At 41.9% G+C, this 18557-nt stretch overlaps 3 protein-coding genes across 6 annotated transcripts; 1 reads left to right on the top strand and 2 right to left on the bottom strand.

Annotated features, from left to right (window-relative positions):
* The first annotated feature begins 1870 nt into the window (after nt 1-1870).
* Nucleotides 1871-6754, top strand: tcp1 (t-complex 1). Its single transcript, XM_079365261.1, has 12 exons — nt 1871-1999; nt 2483-2568; nt 3198-3326; nt 3699-3796; nt 3892-4002; nt 4147-4328; nt 4679-4805; nt 5056-5231; nt 5337-5460; nt 5640-5832; nt 5931-6094; nt 6330-6754. The coding sequence occupies exons 1-12, from the start codon at nt 1927-1929 to the stop codon at nt 6541-6543; spliced, it is 1677 nt and encodes a 558-aa protein (XP_079221387.1). The 5' UTR covers nt 1871-1926; the 3' UTR covers nt 6544-6754.
* A 58-nt stretch (nt 6755-6812) lies between these two features.
* On the bottom strand, nt 6813-11094 carry acat2 (acetyl-CoA acetyltransferase 2). The gene is made up of 9 exons (XM_079365277.1): nt 10915-11094; nt 10035-10169; nt 9718-9899; nt 9182-9299; nt 8956-9099; nt 8745-8867; nt 8505-8659; nt 8306-8416; nt 6813-8189 (listed from the first exon to the last, which is right to left on the bottom strand). Exons 1-9 carry the CDS (start codon nt 10961-10963, stop codon nt 8019-8021), a joined length of 1188 nt encoding a protein of 395 aa, XP_079221403.1. The 5' UTR covers nt 10964-11094; the 3' UTR covers nt 6813-8018.
* Nucleotides 11095-11652: 558 nt separating this feature from the next.
* Nucleotides 11653-18350, bottom strand: wtap (WT1 associated protein; the record flags this gene model as incomplete). 4 transcript variants are annotated; one of them, XM_079367232.1, is made up of 8 exons in its annotated part: nt 18066-18350; nt 17488-17525; nt 17319-17374; nt 17179-17237; nt 16922-17046; nt 15519-15697; nt 12994-13148; nt 11653-12872 (listed from the first exon to the last, which is right to left on the bottom strand). In XM_079367232.1, exons 2-8 carry the CDS (start codon nt 17515-17517, stop codon nt 12214-12216), a joined length of 1263 nt encoding a protein of 420 aa, XP_079223358.1. In that variant the 5' UTR covers nt 17518-17525; nt 18066-18350. The 4 variants fall into 4 exon arrangements, with proteins under 4 accessions (XP_079223358.1, XP_079223359.1, XP_079223360.1 ...); XM_079367233.1 differs by lacking the exon at nt 18066-18350 and adding an exon at nt 17650-17971; XM_079367235.1 differs by lacking the exons at nt 11653-12872; nt 12994-13148 and having other exon boundaries at nt 15515-15697; nt 18066-18348.
* Nucleotides 18351-18557: the final 207 nt, after the last annotated feature.

Raw genomic sequence — 18557 nt, forward strand, 5'->3', positions numbered from 1 at the left:
ATGCACACTCTGGAGGCATTAATGGATGACTATGTCAAATAAACCACATAAAAGTAGGTCGGTAGTCTACGAGGAAAATGTGTCTGCACACACACACACACACACACACATATATATATATCATCTGATATTGTGGTACAATACTGTACAACACAGTATGATGAAGAAGAAGCTCACGGTGAATCCTGGAGTCATTTTTCATTTTTTTCTCACTCCTCATCTGCACTGCTGACCTCAGAGTCAGTCTCCAGTTGGACACTTTAATGCACATTGATAGTCACCTGACTGAGCACTGGTCACTTTAATGATAATCACCCTAATTGTGTCTGGCTTCATCCTACTGTATTGTTATGCTACATCTTTAATGGTTGACATGATCACCCTAACTAGGTCAAGTTTCACTCTATTGTCTTTGACACTTAATGCTAATCTGCTCCTCAATAGTTGAATACTCTAATGATAATCACCCTAATCACTCCTGGTTTCACCTTATTGTTTTGGACACTTAATGTTGATTTCACCTTATTGTTTTGGACACTTAATGCTAATCACTGCTCCTTCATCTTGCTGAGCAGTATAATGGCTCAACTTGCACTTTAATCTGCATCCCTAACTGTCTGCATTGACTGTTTAATGACTGTACTCACACTTCTGGCACTACCTCAAACACCTCTGTACATGCACAAACAACACTAGTTTCTAGAAGGTCAGCACTTTGTTTCTAAGGCTCTTTAACTGTTTACAGGTCTCTTTTAACCAGCACACGTTTTCTCTCCTTCACAGGTTATGTACATTTATGCTACATAAGTTTAAGGTTCAAACTGTAATTATGTTTACTGTTAGTCACATAGGTGCTGCTAAATCTTGTTTGGGGATTATTGCATACAGACGGGAGGGGACAGCGGGTGTGTATTGTAACTAATGTCTTGTGTCCTGCCTGTCTGTATACAGCTACTGAATGCCTTGAATTTCCCTCGGGATCAATAAAGTATCTATCTATCTATAGCCTATATTAACATAACATGCATCATTTACCTCAACAGTGTGTCTCTGGATTACTTTGCTTGCTAATTTTGTTTTGTAATGTAGCATCATAGACTGTAAATATTACGCGCAGCATACACCCACAAATGGTCATTAACATTACAGTATAAAAAAAAGTAGTTAAATTATTCGCACTTTGTCTTGTGATCAGACAATAGCTGCTGAATTCAAAAGCAGAAAAAAGGCGCTCGTCAAGTAAAAACTGGCTAATTCTATTGAATTGGATTCATTAAAAATGCTCTTAATTTAGAATTACATAAATATAAAGATTTTATTTAATGCAACCAAAATAATCAGATACTATCTTAAACATCTTTGTTTTAAAGTTACTTAAATAATTGCCACCAAATCAAGGACGCGTTTATATTGAATACATTTTAACAGATAAATTAAATGTACATGACAACAGAATCATTAATTAACTAGTGTACCACTACGGTACCACTAGTGTACCGTTATGTTTAACGTGATGCCCCCCCCCCTCATGCATTTCATATGCCATATACATCCCCAAAACAATCTGGTCTACTATGGTCTACTACAGTCATTGGACTACACATCTTTCCACTGAACAGAAGAGGGAGCGATGTCAGCCTTCGATAGACAACAAAACGTATTATCAAAGAAGAAGAGGGTGAGGCATGATGGGAAATGTAGTATATATACAAATAATAGAACAAAAACATTATATTCTGAAATTATTTAAGACTATTTCAGGGTGAAAATGATTATTGAATAATGTATTCAAACATATAATTGCTGAAAAACTAGCTTCTTTTTTTATCACATTTTCTTCTCGAACTTTCCGCTTCTTCTTAATGCCGGTTTACCCACAATGCACCGAGCCACTTCCTTTCTTCTTGGTCGTGTGGTGGTCTAAAAATGTCTCTACTAGATGGTCCGCTAAATGTGCTCGGCCAGAGAACATCTGGAGAGTCTGTTCGTACTCAGAATGGTGAGTTAAGTTTCTACTACTCTTTTTGTTTATTTTACACCTTGCGTAGTTTTTATCTGCAACGTAAGATGAACGGATGAATTGATTTAATGTACTGTCTGCGACATGCACGTGTGGCTAATGCTAAGACTAGCAAACTAATTTTAAAGCACGCCTCTTCTACCGATGCTGTTCTGTATAAGCACCGTCCAGTTTTGCTATGTTTCCACGTCCGACATCTTACTCCAACAATGATAACAAAGTGTTGATTTTGCATCCCGTCCTAGTACCTTCCACTCCCGTCTCGTTGAATGGAAGGCTATGCTAATGGGATAGAGGAACATTGTCATGGTCTGAGGGTGTGGTTAAACGTTGTGTACCCCACTAAATAAAATGACAAGACATGTATTATGTTTTAAATCAGTGCATTTGAATACTAAATAACTGGCTGTGATTGGAGAGAAATGGTCTCTTTTTTCAACAGCTGCCTTCTTGTCTTTGCAGTTATGGCTGCATCATCCATCGCTAACATCGTCAAGAGCTCCCTCGGACCTGTCGGCCTCGACAAGATGCTGGTTGACGACATTGGGGTGTGTGTCATATTTAACTTTGAGTTTTTAAAAAAAAAAAAACATTTGTCCCCGGGGGGAAATTCAAGGTATACAGAGCAGCTAATAAACGACAGTGCAGGTATACTAAAAGTTTAGCCAAAGATAAAGAGTCAATAAAAGAATAAGGAGTCAAGATGTAAGTACAAAGTAAAAATGTAAAATTACAAAGTTAGATACAAAAGATCGAATAAGTGGACAGTGATTGGACTAAAGTTGTAAACCTTCAGTATATGATCTAAACAGCCACATATGCAGCAGTGAACAGAGCTAAGATAGGCAGATACTAAATAAAGTGATAGTGGCGCAAGGCACATAATGAAACGAGACTAAAGGTGTACTGGAGCAATATAAATAGATGAATACTGAAATAATAAAGTAACTGTAGTGCTGTGATGGATAAGAGAACAGAATATTGATCGAGCATGTTATGTTGAGAGCTTTCTTGAGCATTTGTAATGGAAATAAAAGAATGTTTTAAAGATCACTGGAGATGCTGGGGATTGAACCCAGGACCTCATGCATGCCCTCTACTACTGAGCTACATCACCATTTTCAACATGTTTCAATGTTAGTCTGAGTTGTTAATCTCTCACTTTTTTTTTAAACAGGACGTGACCATCACCAATGATGGAGCCACCATCCTGAAGCTGCTGGAAGTGGAGCACCCAGCTGCCAAGGTCCTGTGTGAACTAGCTGACCTGCAGGACAAGGAGGTCGGAGATGGGACCACTTCTGTGGTGAGTGGGGGGGACAACAGCTGCCCCCATGTGGTGACAGAGCTTTGACTTACTGCCATTTATTAACTCAAAGTGAAAATGATTGTTGATTTTAAACTTTGCTGGTTGTTTTCCTCTGTACACCTTACATTTTAATACAGAAGTGATGTCCTGTTTTTAGTACCATGCATCTGCCCTTTATAACGGATGTCTGGCTATGCTAACAGGATAGAGAAATTGTCCTTCAGTGTCTGAAGGGGTGGAGCAGCACCATTTCTGTCACCCCTAATGAAATGATGGCACAGTGTGAAAATGAATATATTGTATTTTAAAAGTTATAATATGGATGGCATCTCAGATTTCACTCACTAAGTACATCTGATGTTCTTCCAGGTGATTATTGCAGCAGAATTGCTCAAGAGTGCAGATGAGTTGGTGAAGCAAAAGATCCACCCGACATCAGTCATCAGTGGATATCGGCTGGCTTGCAAGTAAGATGCTAACTTTAAGAACGACTCTTTATCAGGGATCTTTATTAAGCAGGTTTTTTTTATTTTTATAAACACTAAACTTTTCTTTTTTCCAGGGAGGCAGTTCGCTACATCAATGAGAATCTCACAATTGGAACAGATGACCTGGGCAGAGAGTGCTTGATAAATGCAGCCAAGACCTCCATGTCCTCCAAAATCATTGGGGTGTATCCTTTTTTTTTTCCGACGTCCATCGCATGCATTGTTGATTTAAGACTTGCAACTTCCTGCTTGTGAATGCAATTCATAGTAGTTGATTACGTCTTCTTTAAATGATGACACCTGTGTCTGCCTTAACACCAAGCCCTCAGTGATGCAGAGTTCTTTGCTAACATGGTGGTCGATGCTACCTTGGCTGTGAAGTTTGTGGACGGCAAGGGGGTGGCCAAGTATCCCATCAACTCTGTCAATGTGCTGAAAGCTCACGGCCGCAGCCAGAAAGAAAGCTTCCTTGTTAATGGTTATGCAGTGAACTGCATTGTCGGCTCACAAGGTATGTTAGTTAAGTTGAATATTTCAAATGTAAAATGTGACTTTTTTTTTTTTTTTTTTTTTTTTACCCGATTGTGTTGTGATGTCTCTCCTACAGCCTTAGAAGTTCTTTTTTAAACTCCCATTTAAATTTGCTGCCGTGCCTCACTTGATGGCCTGAGCAGTGATACGCGTGGGAAACAGTAAACTGGCTTAACAGAATGTAGACACAGTAGTTTATCAGCTGTGGCATTTCTCTAACCAGACAATATAATATCACCAAGTAGAAGGATGTGTTTTAAAATGTAATTATAATGTTACGGTGCACTCGACTGACTCGACTTTTGACAATTGTTTTGTCTTAATACGAAGGCATGGTGAAGCGTGTTGTTAACGCCAAGATTGCGTGCCTGGACTTCAGCCTGCAGAAGACCAAGATGAAGATGGGAGTCCAGATCATCATCAACGACCCAGAGAAGCTTGACCAGATCAGGCAAAGGTGGCAACATCTTTTTCACCTGCTCACAAGTTTCATCCCATTTAAATTTGCTGTGATGCTGAATCAATAGTTTACACAGTGATACGCGTGGGAGAAAACAAAAGCAGCCCGAGTCAAGGCAGCAGCTTTTTCTTTCTGAGCAGCTGCACCAGTACTGTGGGCTGGACAGTCTTGTATAGATGTATATGAAGTGTTATATTTTGATGTAGTATTACCAGTGAAACTGAGTCATCATCGTTTGTTGCACCAGAGAATCTGATATCACCAAGGAGAGGATCCAGAAGATTCTGGCAGCAGGTGCCAACGTTATCCTGACCACCGGTGGCATTGATGACATGTGTCTGAAGTACTTTGTGGATGTCGGCGCAATGGCAGTGAGGAGGGTTCTCAAGAGGGACCTCAAACGCATCGCAAAGGCAACAGGAGGTAGGCTGAACAAACTTACTTTTCCATTTTTAAGGTCTCGGTCTAGTTTTTTTTCTGTTCAGAGGTTGAAACTTATAATTGACATTATTTATGTTTGTATCTTAGCAACCATCTGCCCGTCTCTGACCAATCTGGAGGGAGAGGAGACGTTTGAAGCCACTATGCTCGGTATGGCTGAGGAGGTCGTGCAGGAACGCATCTGTGATGATGAGCTCATCCTTGTTAAAAAGTAAGGACTGCAATGTTTTGCACTTTGCACACAGTTCTGTTTGACTTACTTCAGCACAGCCGTACGGTTCAAACGTCTCGGTGCTAGTTATTCACGCTTATAGTTCTGTTAAGAGCTGTGATGAATTGTGATTTGCATGATCCGTTTGTCTAAACGGAGTTACTTTTGGATTGACACAGTACCAAAGCTCGCACATCAGCGTCCATCATCCTGCGCGGTGCCAACGACTTCATGTGTGACGAGATGGAGCGTTCGCTGCATGATGCCCTCTGCGTGGTCAAGAGAGTGCTGGAGTCGAAGTCTGTAGTGCCAGGAGGAGGCGCCGTGGAGGCCGCTCTGTCAATCTACCTTGAGAATTACGCTACCAGCATGGTGAGCTGATGACCTGCGCCGTGTGGTGCTTGTTTAAGCATGGCTGTATTCTAGTGTCTCCCATGCTGACATTTTGGTCTTCACTTTTGCTGCTGCAGGGTTCTCGGGAGCAGCTGGCTATTGCAGAGTTTGCTCGGTCGCTCCTCGTCATCCCCAAGACGCTGGCTGTGAACGCAGCACAGGACTCGACTGATCTGGTCGCTAAGCTTCGGGCGTTCCACAATGAGGCTCAAGTGAATCCTGAACGCAAGAATCTCAAGTGGTGAGTCGATGTATACACTTGGCTACCAAGTTGAAAACGACTCGTTTGGTAGATAGGCTTTAGAAAAGACAACTCTTGTTTGTAGTTATGTCTTGACCTCTTTATTTGTATGAAAAGTTGAGATGTAAAATCCTTTTCATGTGAAGGACTTTGTTCGACATTGAGCCAGTTTAAAACCCTTAACATTTCGAGGTATGTGGACCATGCTGTATGTGAACACTATTTGGTCTTGCAGGATCGGTCTGGACTTGGTCAACGGAAAGCCGAGGGACAACCGTCAGGCTGGAGTGTATGAGCCCACTATGGTAAAAACAAAGAGCCTCAAGTTCGCCACAGAGGCGGCCATCACCATCCTCCGTATCGACGACCTCATCAAACTTTTCCCAGAGCAGAAAGAGGGCGGACAGTCGTACCAGGATGCCGTGCAGTCGGGATCTCTGCAGGGCTAAGCAGCTGTGATTGGTCTAGAGGTTCATTGTCTGTATTTATACATTAGGAGCTCTTCATGACTGTTGCTTTACTGTAGGCTGTGCACTTTGCCTATTTACTGTTCTCTCACTCCCTGTCTCTTGCTCACAGAGGAACTGTACGTGATTTAGATTCTTTTGGACACTTAATAAAGCTCCAATGGTTGTAAATGGCCGTTGATTTGTTAATTCAGGTTGGCTACATGTCCTTTTTGCAGGTTTTGATTAATGAATGAATTCAGAAGACTTCATGGCTTATCATTCTTTACTGATATGTTGAACAGTGACATGACAGGGAACATTTTCATAAACATCTAGCTTTGTACAGGAAGCTCAAGGTTAATGAACCTTTATGGCACTTTATTAAAGACTGCTCTCTACACAATGGATCGGAACAAGAGGAATGTATATCAGTTTTCACAAGGTGAGGGTAACCAATGGAAACAAACGACTGAAATGAGCTTGAGCAAGCTCAAAAAAAAAAAAAAAAATATATATATATATATATATATAGCCATACTTGGACCCCATGAAGCCAAACTTATATTTAGGACCTGATTCACTGAGATGTGCAGCTTTTGATCCTGCCAAACGGACAATCGACGTCTGTGCGTTAGTGATGTTTGGGCCTTTTTTATTTAACCATTTGGGGAGTAACTGTCCGAGTGATTCAAGTAATCGCTGCAAAAACTTGTTGATTCACAGCAACTGGTTTTAAGACCGCTTTTGACAACTGGTGGTATCTGCTCCACAGTATTTATAAGGGCTGTCTCGCAACATCTCCAGTGATCAGAAACAATCTCTCCGGTTTACTAATAAATAGTAAATGATCTGTTTATACAGTCTGTAAATATTACGTTGTTACTGTTAGTCAATCAAATTCAAAACGAGCACACTGGACGGAGAAGGACACCTTTTTGGGTGTTTGCGCCTGAATACATTTTGCGCTAATGCTGTGAATTAGACTTTGAGACGGAGAAGACGGCTGGAGCTAATGACGCGCAATTGTTATTTATAATACTTGCAGCAATCCATTGTTAGGGAATCAGGCCCTTAGTGTTTACTTATTTTAGTTGTGCACAACTGAAAGCAGGTCAAACCACATTTAGTAAAGTGACTTATGCACATCTTCTACATGACTGCAAAAAGAAAAACATGTACTACTGATTTATGTTAAGAGCTGTCGGCATACACAGGTCCTACATCCCAAATCCTTTTGCATTAGGTCCCCTGTTAAGAAGCTAGAACCTGAGGAAAGATGAGTTTAAGATAACTTCACAGTGAAAAGAGAAAAGCTTTTGTTGGATGAGTTCCAGCAATCACATTTAGTCCAATCCTCTCTGCCTCAGGTACAGTGATTCAATGACTCCTAGTAAACTATTTTATATTACGTCCTGCAGCATATTTCAGTATCCCTTATCCATTTAAACTTGTTGAAGTGCAACCCACGTCCCATCTCATTCCCTCTCCACACACATGGCGATGCCCATGCCTCCTCCGATGCATAGAGATGCCACTCCCTTATGGCCTCCAGTCCTCTGCAGAGCATGCAGCAAGGTCACAAGCACTCTGCAGCCGGACATGCCAATGGGATGGCCCAGAGAAATGGCACCGCCACACACATTCACCTGGGGAAGGCAAAACTCAGTAAGCTTTTATGTACAGTAGTCTGATTCTGGAGTTAAATGCATAAAAGGTGAAAATGAAACTTGTCTGTTTAGCAAAACAAAAACCTTGTTCATACCTTGTCTACATTCAGCCCGAGCTCTTTGACCACGGCAATAGACTGAGCAGCGAATGCCTCATTGATCTCAAATAGGTCGACTTGGTCTAGCTTCCAACCTGCTTTATCAACCTATCAAAGACAAAAAAAAGAGAAGTAATTAAACACAAGGACGAATTCAACAGTTATTCTTTACATGAAGGTGCCTCTGACTTCTCACCGCTTTCCTGATGGCTGGTATTGGTCCAGTTCCCATGATAGAAGGGTCAAGGCCAGCTTGAGCCCACGCTACAATTCTAGCCATGGGTTTAATACCTCTCCTTGCAGCCTCCGACTGACTCATTAGGACGGTTGCTGCTGCTCCGTCATTAATACCTACAGTACAGAGAAAAACATATTTATAAGTTTAGATGAGATTAAGCCTTGTAAGAAATCTCTCCATGTGTCTTGAGGCTCAAACCTGAGGCGTTTCCAGCAGTGACTGTTCCACTGCTGTCCTTGATGAAACAGGGTCTGAGTTTGGACATGCTGTCAACGTTGCTGCCATGACGGGGGAACTCATCCACCTTCACCTCCACTGGACCTGCAGATGTCAGACATAAGAGACTTATAAGGCCATTTTTCTGAAACAGATGTGACATGGTGAAATAACTGGCTTTAAAGCTCCTTGCCTTTTCTGGACGGCACCATGACCGGGACAATCTCTCGGTCAAAGTGGCCCGCTTTCTGCGCAGCTTCTGCTTTGTTCTGGGACTGGACAGAAAAGAGGTCCTGCTCCTCTCGAGTCACTGCCCACTGCTTCGCCACATTCTCAGCTGGGGAGTTATTATATCATTACAATAAATACATAGACGTGTGATAATTGCACATTAAATATACATCCTCCGCCATGCACACCTGTGATGCCCATGTGGTAGCCGTGGAAGGCGTCTGTCAGGCCATCAGCCACCATGGAGTCCTGCAGGGAGGCATCGCCCATCTTCACTCCGGATCTCATTTGCAGTGTGTGAGGAGCCTTTAAGGAACACAGGTAATACATTTATTTCCCTTAAGAAATTATTTTTTCCCCAAAACAATACATGTAGCAGGATTAAGATTCTGACACTTAATTGGATACTTGAAAAAATCTTTCTTGAGCTAAGAAGTCTGTACAAATCTAAAAGGGGATAAAAAGGACAATCAAAAGGCATCACTGTAAATGTTAAATTTAGATTCAGTGATGTTACACTATCAGGGCTGCATAAATTATGTAATTAATAATAAATTAGTAATATTCAAAGTTCAATGGTCTGTTACTGACACCTATTGGTCACATTCAGATAGATACTAACTGCAGCATCAATACTTAAGATCAGGTTTCATTTTTACTTTAATCTAATTACAGTTAAATCCATGTAATATTCCTCCCAGTCACTCCTTGTGTGAAAGCCTACCCTGCTCATACTCTCCATGCCCCCTGCCACCACGATGGCAGACTCTCCAGTCTGAATCGACTGAGCTCCCAGACACACGGCCTTCAGTCCAGAGCCGCACACCATCTGGCAGCTCCAGGAAGGGACAGGATAGGGGATACCAGCCGCAACACTTGCCTGACGTGCCGGGTTCTGCCCATTACCTAAGACATACAATAGATATTAAAAAAATGAATAAACAAAAAAAAAATAATTCAAAAATCAAAGCAGAATGACACTAAACAATACACATGCATGAAGGACCTCTGCCACACTTCTATACGAAGAGCTGCTTTCACCTGCTGTTAGGACATGTCCCATGATAACCTCAGAGACCTCTTCTGGTTTCACTGCAGCCCGCTTCAGGACGTCCTTGATCACCACTGAACATAAGTCCGGGAGAGGCACTGTGGACAGAGCTCCATTCAAGGACCCTGTGGGAGATTGGCCATAAAGAGATCATGATCAGTGAACATACAATTGAGCACAAGAGGGGAAATTCAACCTTGTGCATTGTTGTACATTGTAAACTGTTGGATTCTGTGGCATTAATTAAAGTAATGCATACATGCAACTAATGCTGCCATAATCATAGTCTACATGTTTTAAGGGAATTGGTAGAATTTAAACAAACTATATTTTAAAAACACCATATTGGTCATTGGAACTGGACGTTGCAATGCATGCATGTTGGGATTCACGTTTCTTAGATGAAGTTGCTGATATGTCATATAAGATATTCCTGCTGCAGTAGACTTTTCTAAATACACCAAGACACAGTGCTCGAGCTGTCTAATTAAATGTATTTTATCATGGCTATGAAACACGCCCAGCTTGCCGTGAGACGGTAGGTAACCAATGGAAGCACGCTCGTGCTACGTGGAACTATGACAGCCAGCCAATCAGTGCTCACAGAATACAGCGAACACATTAACAAACCAATCAGAACTCCGCAAGACATTGACAAAATGTGATTAAATGACACCAACCACAGACAAAAAAAACAATTAATAAGACCAGGTTTATGCAGAGAAACAGGATAGCATCAATAATTATTCATTTTTATCGCAGTTAATAAAAACACAACGCAGAGGACACATTAAATAAGCACTTTTCAGGGATTGCAAACTGTTTTAAATGATTTTTTTTTTGTTGCTTTTATTGAATTATTTATCTTACCAATTGGAGTCCGCGCAGCAGACACGATAACGACAGGTCCGTTGTTCATTTTGATGGATAGAAGTCTAGTTGAAGTTGCAGTCTTTGCCTTCAGTGTGTTTGTTCCTGAATGTCCACACAGCGTGTGCTACGTTGTTGGTTGATAGGTTGATACTGCCTGCTTGTCACAGCGTCACTGTGAGTTATGTTCAAGTCGTTGTCGTGTGCACCACAGCGCCACCGTGCGTTTAGGAGGAGTGCTGAATCTATCACAAGGACTCTACTTCCTACTCATTTGCAGTACACTGAAATTTTGAAATAAAATGTTGTACGAACAGACTCCCAATATAAATTCATACGTTTTATATTCCATGTATTTTCATAATAAAATCATTACAGATGTATCTACTATGGGACACTGATATGGCTGATAGTAGTTGTACATAGTTCTTACATAAAATTTAGAAAAATGCATGTGTACTACTTCCCTGTATCTTTTTTTTTTTTTTTTTTTTTATTCAATACGTCCCCACATAAAGAGTTTGAGTGTATTATGTCATTTAAGATTCACAACATGATTATACTTAAACCCTCTTCAAAACCAGGCCAAATGTTTCGTGCTTCTTTTGTTAAAATCCACTCAATCTTCACTCAGTTGACATTAACAGACATTTAATACTTTAAGCTGAGTAAATGGCTTATACGAGCATTGAATGTTCATACTGATATATTTTTGGGTAGTAAAGATAAGTTTCACTGTAGTATTAAAAATCTTTATTGGTATTTGGTCAGTACATGAAAAGGACTGAAGTCAGAATAATATGAACATCGCATAGAAACTACTCACAATTCAACTGGATCTTTTGAACACCATTTTTTTGTCAATGAAAAATTAAAATTGCTTTTAAAAAAAAATGAAAAGAAAAAACACAGGCCAACATCTAAAAATGACCCTTGAATTTTGCGAAGCTACTGTAATTCAGTGATTATACTGACTGACGATGAGTTACAACACCAGATGCCTGATTTCAGTGTCAAGAGCTCAAAAACAAAAACGGCATAGACGTGCTCAAACTAACAGCAGAATGAAACGTACTAGTTTTTTTTAATCATACATCCACTCGATTCAACATTAACCCATTCTTGTTATATCCCTGTTTAGCAACATAAATGTGACTGAAGCGTCACGATAGGTAAGGGATGGTAGGTGAAAAGAAAACGTCTTGGACAGCAGTGCTGCATCACAGACTATGCATTTGTTGCCTTGTTTGTATATTATAAAAAAAAAAAAAAAAAATAGACAGTGGATGTGAAAGTACATTACAAAACTGCGGTGTCACTCATGCTGGAGTCCAGGCCGTTCTGAGTGTGCCGTGACCCTGCAGTCCTGGTGCCCTTGGTCACCACAGCAGCCTTGTCCTCATGGGGGTCGGTCGTGGAGTCTGTGTCATTCGAGTGCTGAGTCAATGATGCCTCGCTGCCAGTTGGAGAGTCCACGCTCTCGTACCCTGCGCTCAACTGGCTCCCGAAACCCACAGGTCCTCCAACTCGCCCAGCAGCAGTCTGACTCCCTGATGCCTCCTCGGAGTGGTTGGACAGTTTGGTCTCAGCTTCTCCTGGGCTGGAAACCATTGGGGACATGGGAAAGTCTTCCTCTGTGCTGCTGACCTCCCGGTACAGGCTGGGTGTAGTGGTCTCGCTCCTCTGGGATGAGTTGCCATTGCTTGGTCCATTGGAAACCCTCCCGAAGTCTTTGCCCATTGGATCAGGGGTTGCGCTTGCCTGCTCTGGCTGGGTGGACGGTTCGGCGGATGAGCAGGAAGCGGATGGTGAAGTCCTGCTTGGTCCTGCTCCGGCTGAGGCCCCTTGGTTTTGAGACAGCTGCTGGCGAGAGTCCTTCAACTGCTGCTGCAGGACAAGGATGGTGCTCTGCATCCCCTCGACCTCCTCGTCGAGCTGGATGATAAAGTCGTTCAGCTCTGGTAGAGGAGGCCATCGGGAAAAGAAAAAAACTAAGTCAATCATCAAATTAGCAGCGGCGCGTTATGACAGGATAAACACGACAAGCTCAATCAGTAATGAAAGCCGGGTTGCTCTCACCGTCTTGACTGCTCTTGAGCTCCTCGCTGTACTTCTTCTGCAGGGCCAACTCGGCCTCCAGCTGGGCGATGCGTCCCTGGGACAGCTGCCTACCCAACTCCTGGTTTTCCTGAATCAGCATTCGACACTTGGCCATCAGTTTCTTTCCCGTTTGGCTGTAAAGGAAACAAGTCTCACATCACACAGTGAACCAGGGGACACGCACAAACGCTGAAAACGCCACGCATCTCTTCTAACTGCCTCATCCTCAAGCTAGGGGTCAACAGTATCTCTCTAAGCTGGCCTTCCTTCAATTACTATAAGGTAAAAAACAGGAATTTCATCACATCCAATATAGCTCAAGTGAAAATAAAAACACCAGGAAGTCACTGGCAAAATAGATTAGCTTTCTTGTTTAAGATTCAAAACACCTTTTCTCTCATCAGGTAATCATATCAAAAGATACTAAAAGGCCTAAACACCCCAAAATTACCAAAACACTTCTAACTAAAGCATCAATTTAAACACTAACTTTACACACTAGCTTGTGTATTTCAGAAAAGAGAGTACTTCAAAACAAAAGCAGCAATCCTGCAACTCCCAAGATCAACCAAAGTTCAAAGACACTGGCTTGATCCCTGAGTTTAACGGAAACGTTAATGAAAAAACCACGTAGGACACTTGTATTAGAATAACACACCACGGATTCCTACAATTAAAGATCAACAATGTGAATGTTGGCAAAGAGAAACGTGCACTCCATCACCCAGCACTGGTTTTTTGTGTAGTCATCATTTAAACACACAGATGCAAGTGTTTAAACATTTAAAATCACAAAGAGCGTCACGTGCTGATTTCACTTCACAACAGGGTTATGCAACACTTCCAAGAGTCCAGCACAACTGTTGTTCCCCCCCATTAGCAGTGAATGTATTCATGAAGTATAAAACCTTTAAATCTACATGCCTCATTTAAGAAACAAACACACACGTTTGAAACTAGACTCAACTCGCAAATCTATTTGGTGTGTAAATGTCGACGGTGGTCAAGTGGCCTGAAGAAACGTTTAACATTAACGGTAACTGAAGTGATCCCATGAAAGCTGAAGGATTCAATCAGGAGTGACAACAGCTTAGAAAACAGATCAAAGATCATGGATGTTACTCTTACTGGCTGTAATCAAGAAATGCAATACAGATAATGTGTGCACTCTCTGAAGAGAAGCAGTTATTTTAGAAGTTTTTGAAGGGGACTGGAAAACAAGATTTTTAGCTAACAGCTGTTTTTACACTACCAGCTCAGCTCTCACTGTCCTATCTCTGAGTATGAATTAGATTAAAAAAAAAAAACACAAAAAAAACAGCAATGTATTAAAAAAAACCTGTCCTGAATAGTTTTCATTCTGAAAACACAGGAGAGTCTCGTCAGTTGCTAACATGATAGGCTGGGGGAAAGATTGTGAGGTCAATAACAGAGATACACAGAAATACAAATAAATGTAAATACATTCTCCAAAAACTCAGAACAAGACTTTTTAAAAAGACATTTGCATTTACAAGTTATAAACAGGACTCAGTGCACCTACAGCAGTGTGCTTCAGTATTTATCTGGAGAATTATCATTTAAGTACAAATATTTATACAAAAAAAACAAACAAACAAACATAGCCAATCATGCTTCTGGGTTCACACACACTGCAGTAAGTGTTTGTTTCTGAGAAACAAGAGAAAAGATCAAATGAAATGCCAATAAAAAGAAATAAGTCACAAAATAAAACATGTAAATACACTCTACCGTGAGTGGGCCCATGTTCAAAAGACACAGGCGACAGGACCCTGGCGACTCGACCACGGCCCTCTGTGGACCGAGGATCTGGCTCCGCTCAGAGTCTCCACATCATTTCTAGAGTCTCTTCCCCCAAAAGTCTTACTTTTATATACTAGAAACTGTCCTCATATTACTGCCATGTTTTTAGACTTTCCAGAAAGTCTTTACGCTTCTCGGGCACACTAGAGGGCTCTGCGTGTGGTGTAAATCCACAGTTAAATGTCTTTATAAACCAAAGTACGGGTATTGTCTTTAAAATGTTCAATTTGCTGTTTTTAGGCTAGGGATGCTCCCTGCCTGACTCACCCTCCACCGTTACCCCCCTACTTAATATGTGAACTGTCTGCTTTTGGGCTGAGGGTGCGGGGAGGGCATATCCGTGCTGGGAAGTGAGTGACCACCTCTTCAGGAACAGTCCGGACTCCTTCAGGCCCTTTGGACGGTCAGGGGGATACGAGGGGAGAGAGAGCTGAAACACAAGTGTCACCTGACCAAACTGTCTTTTCTCTTTAGGTTATGTGATATGTAGCTGGCACAGTGCGAGAGTACAACAACAGCTTTGTGTAAAGTCTGAGTCTCGTGGTGAGTACAGCATTTGTCAGCCTTCCCCCCCACCATTGTTCCTGCATGCCTGCAGTGAGAGAGAGGGTGGGGGGCATGAGGAAGTCTTGACTTTTTTTGGGGGGGAGGGGGAGGGGGGTTATTTTGATTGTCTTTACCTATCAGGTGTAAATTTCCAGGCACTCAGTTCATTTTGGGCCTGCTCCAGTTTGTCTTTAGTCTGTTCTAGTTCAGCCTTCATTTTGAGGAAAAACAAGTTGATGGCCGGGTCCACCATGGATGACCGCAGTTGGGCCGCACTCGGCTGCTGGACTTGCTTCAGGTACTGGATCTGGGTCTGCAGGATGAAACAAACAAGTGTTAAGGACTGGAGATGGGTTTTTTTCCCTACTGTAACAAGTTTTGATCAATCTCCAGCTGATGGAATGACATTAGTCAAATTCCCCCAGATCAGATTTAATATTATGGTATAAAGTCATCTAATCTTCAATATTATCACATGTCTTCTTAAACCTGAGCATCGAGAGAAAAGGAACAAGCCGCTACAGAGTAATTGCAGAGCTCCTACAAGCTCTCTGGAAAACTCTGCATCTGGTTTGAATTCAAATGAATGCAAACTAAAAACACTGCATGACTGATAACAGCTCTCATGTTTGATCTTATGACACGCCAAAGCCATCTATTGAATCCTACTCACAATAGAGCAGCTTTCCCGAACACAACCAGCAGACGAACATCATTCGATGAAGGACAGAACAGTTCATATCCATCGTACAACAACTCACCTGAAACACGCAAACATGCACGATGACCCCGACGTCTAACACACAACCTATTTGACGATGTTTTCACAAGATGCAAAAGGCCAAAAACTAACACGCCTGAGAACATCAACTTAGTTCAGTCAAAAACAGGATCCTACGCCTTAGATAGCTCAGCTGTTAAAATCGAAGTGACAACAGAGTGAAACAGCCTTTTAACATCTACCTGGCAGTTTGTCCGCGTTCACCTCGGCTGCCCTGAGAGAATGGCGCACGCTGCCTTAAAGCCACGAGGTGATCCACTGAGCTGTCAGTCTGATCAGAGCGAAGGATGCCCTTCCTGGCACCATTTACCTTTAGCCTACATTCCACTAGACTGACTGAATACACCGTGAAGCATAGAGTAGATCTGTCTCATTAAATGTCAGTCAACGGCGAGATAACTTGGCGATTACATGTAGAATAAACCAATGATTGTTTGAGCTCTTCAAGCCAAATAAAAAGGATTTATGTTGCAATCTCATAACATTGCACATAGTGTATCCAGGTCTACATTGGTGCTCTTTTTGAACCCAGTTGCCATGGCAACCTTTGATGAGCATCTGTAAAAGCCATTCAAAAATAAAACAACAAGCTGCAGCCACAGACTCGCCATAGAATAGAGCTATGAATACACAATATTACAACATGACAGATAACAGGGTATAATACGTCGATCTTTATCCAACGCTGTTGGTTTAAGTTTTCTAAATTAAAAAAACCCCAAAGGATTGACAAACAGAAGGGAAATAGACACTCACTGTGCACTCTTGCATTTCCTGTTCCTTAGTGGCAAGTCGCATGACCAAGATGTTCTCCCTTCGAGCAGACTCCTGCTGCTGCTTGAGCTTTTCCTCTGACTCCTTCAGCCCCGTCACATCATTGGCTGAGATGGTAAAGCGAGAGAGAGATGAGAAAGCGCATTAGGTGAAACATCCCTTTCACAAGCTGCCAAAAAAAAAAAAAAAACTGACAATGTGTAAGATGTAAGAGGACATATGGGCACAGATGTACTCACAACATAGCTCTGCATATTTGGCCTCCAGGACCTGGACATACGTTTCATGCTGTTTCCATCTGAGGGGAGCAGGACATGTAAAAAGATTATCAGCTGCAAAATAAAAAATAGAAATCTGCACCTGTGGAGCTGTTATTTACCTTGTGCACAACTCCTCTCTGGCCAGGGTCTTCATGTCAGATTCACTGAGGCGAACCTTAAAAGGAGGAAGACAAAAAAACGCTGGTTAGATAAACAAGTAGATTAAATTAATAATGCTCATATTCATACCTGAAGGAACTCATGAGACTATGTACAAATGGGTCTCACCTTCTTTGGGAGAGGCTCCTCGTTAGTCATTGTTGCCTCTAGAAGAAAAAGACAAGATAAATCCATCAATGATCACGTCTTTAACGCGTCTGCATCACACGCACTTCAATAAAACGTGCATGACAACTTTACTAAAGTGACATAAACGGTGCGTTTTCTGACCTGCAATTAAGTTAAATGTATCTGGGGACTAAGTGGTCGACCACACCGAGTACACAGAAGTTAGTATTATCGGTGATAAAAGCTGTTTGGTCTTATGATAGCTGGTGTGGCAGGCGGCAACGATGGATAGCAAGCAGCAGAAATAAGCTAACCCGAGGTAAAGTATCGGGGGCTAATAACATTTAGCATCCGGGAGGGGGGCAAAAATAAACAGACGCATTTAAAAAACACAGCTATGAAACAGCATTTGCTCTAAGTACATCCTGGCAAGCGAGTAATTCTCGGATCTGTTTTCGGCTCCTTGTTATCACAAAATGGCGGTGAAGGAAATGACTCCCTCCCTTGCGCTCCTTTTCCTGAAACTAGCGGGCTCTTGGCTGCAGATAACAGGCCCCAAAGCCATCCGAAACACTTACCAGACCCGCTCTTCTTTCGATGTTTCTCGATAGTATCGGCTTCTACAGCTGTTAAAGGTGGGGGGGAAAGGTGAAACTAAAATAAAAGTTAGCGATCAATTTATATGTAGTTGTCTCGCTTCGGCGTGGTCACCATCATCTTCGTCACTGAAGGTAGGACAGGATGGCTCTCTCTCTCAGGCCGAGCGGCTGCTGCTGCACTCGCCTTGCTGCAGAGCATAACCACAGATGGGAAAGAGATGGGTAAGAGCGCTCACTCCTCGCGCGAATTTCTGATCCTAAAACACGAATGAGACTGAATTAGCACTTCTAGGGACAACAATGCTTCTGATCTTAAATGCCGATAACTTAAATAACTGGCGGCTGTTTATTTATAAATAAGTATTATTTATTGAGAACATGATTCATAATTACGTCAACTTGTGATGGATTACGGCAATCACTTAAAGTAAAAGTGATTTCGATGGTCAGGGGTTGTAGCTCTTTGCTGTT

The sequence above is a fragment of the Symphodus melops genome (assembly GCF_947650265.1).
Source record: "Symphodus melops genome assembly, chromosome: 1".
In the NCBI taxonomy this organism is placed as follows: domain Eukaryota; kingdom Metazoa; phylum Chordata; class Actinopteri; order Labriformes; family Labridae; genus Symphodus; species Symphodus melops.

Coding starts and splice junctions, on each gene's coding strand:
- tcp1 (XM_079365261.1), top strand. CDS start 1,927: ATGTCTCTACTAGATGGTCCGCTAAATGTGCTCGGCCAGAGAACATCT. Junction 2,000..2,482: donor GTCTGTTCGTACTCAGAATG/GTGAGTTAAGTT, acceptor TTGTCTTTGCAG/TTATGGCTGCATCATCCATC. Junction 4,806..5,055: donor CTTGACCAGATCAGGCAAAG/GTGGCAACATCT, acceptor TTGTTGCACCAG/AGAATCTGATATCACCAAGG.
- acat2 (XM_079365277.1), bottom strand. CDS start 10,963: ATGAACAACGGACCTGTCGTTATCGTGTCTGCTGCGCGGACTCCAATT. Junction 10,170..10,914: donor TGCTGCGCGGACTCCAATTG/GTAAGATAAATA, acceptor AATCTCCCACAG/GGTCCTTGAATGGAGCTCTG. Junction 9,300..9,717: donor GCATGGAGAGTATGAGCAGG/GTAGGCTTTCAC, acceptor TGTTCCTTAAAG/GCTCCTCACACACTGCAAAT.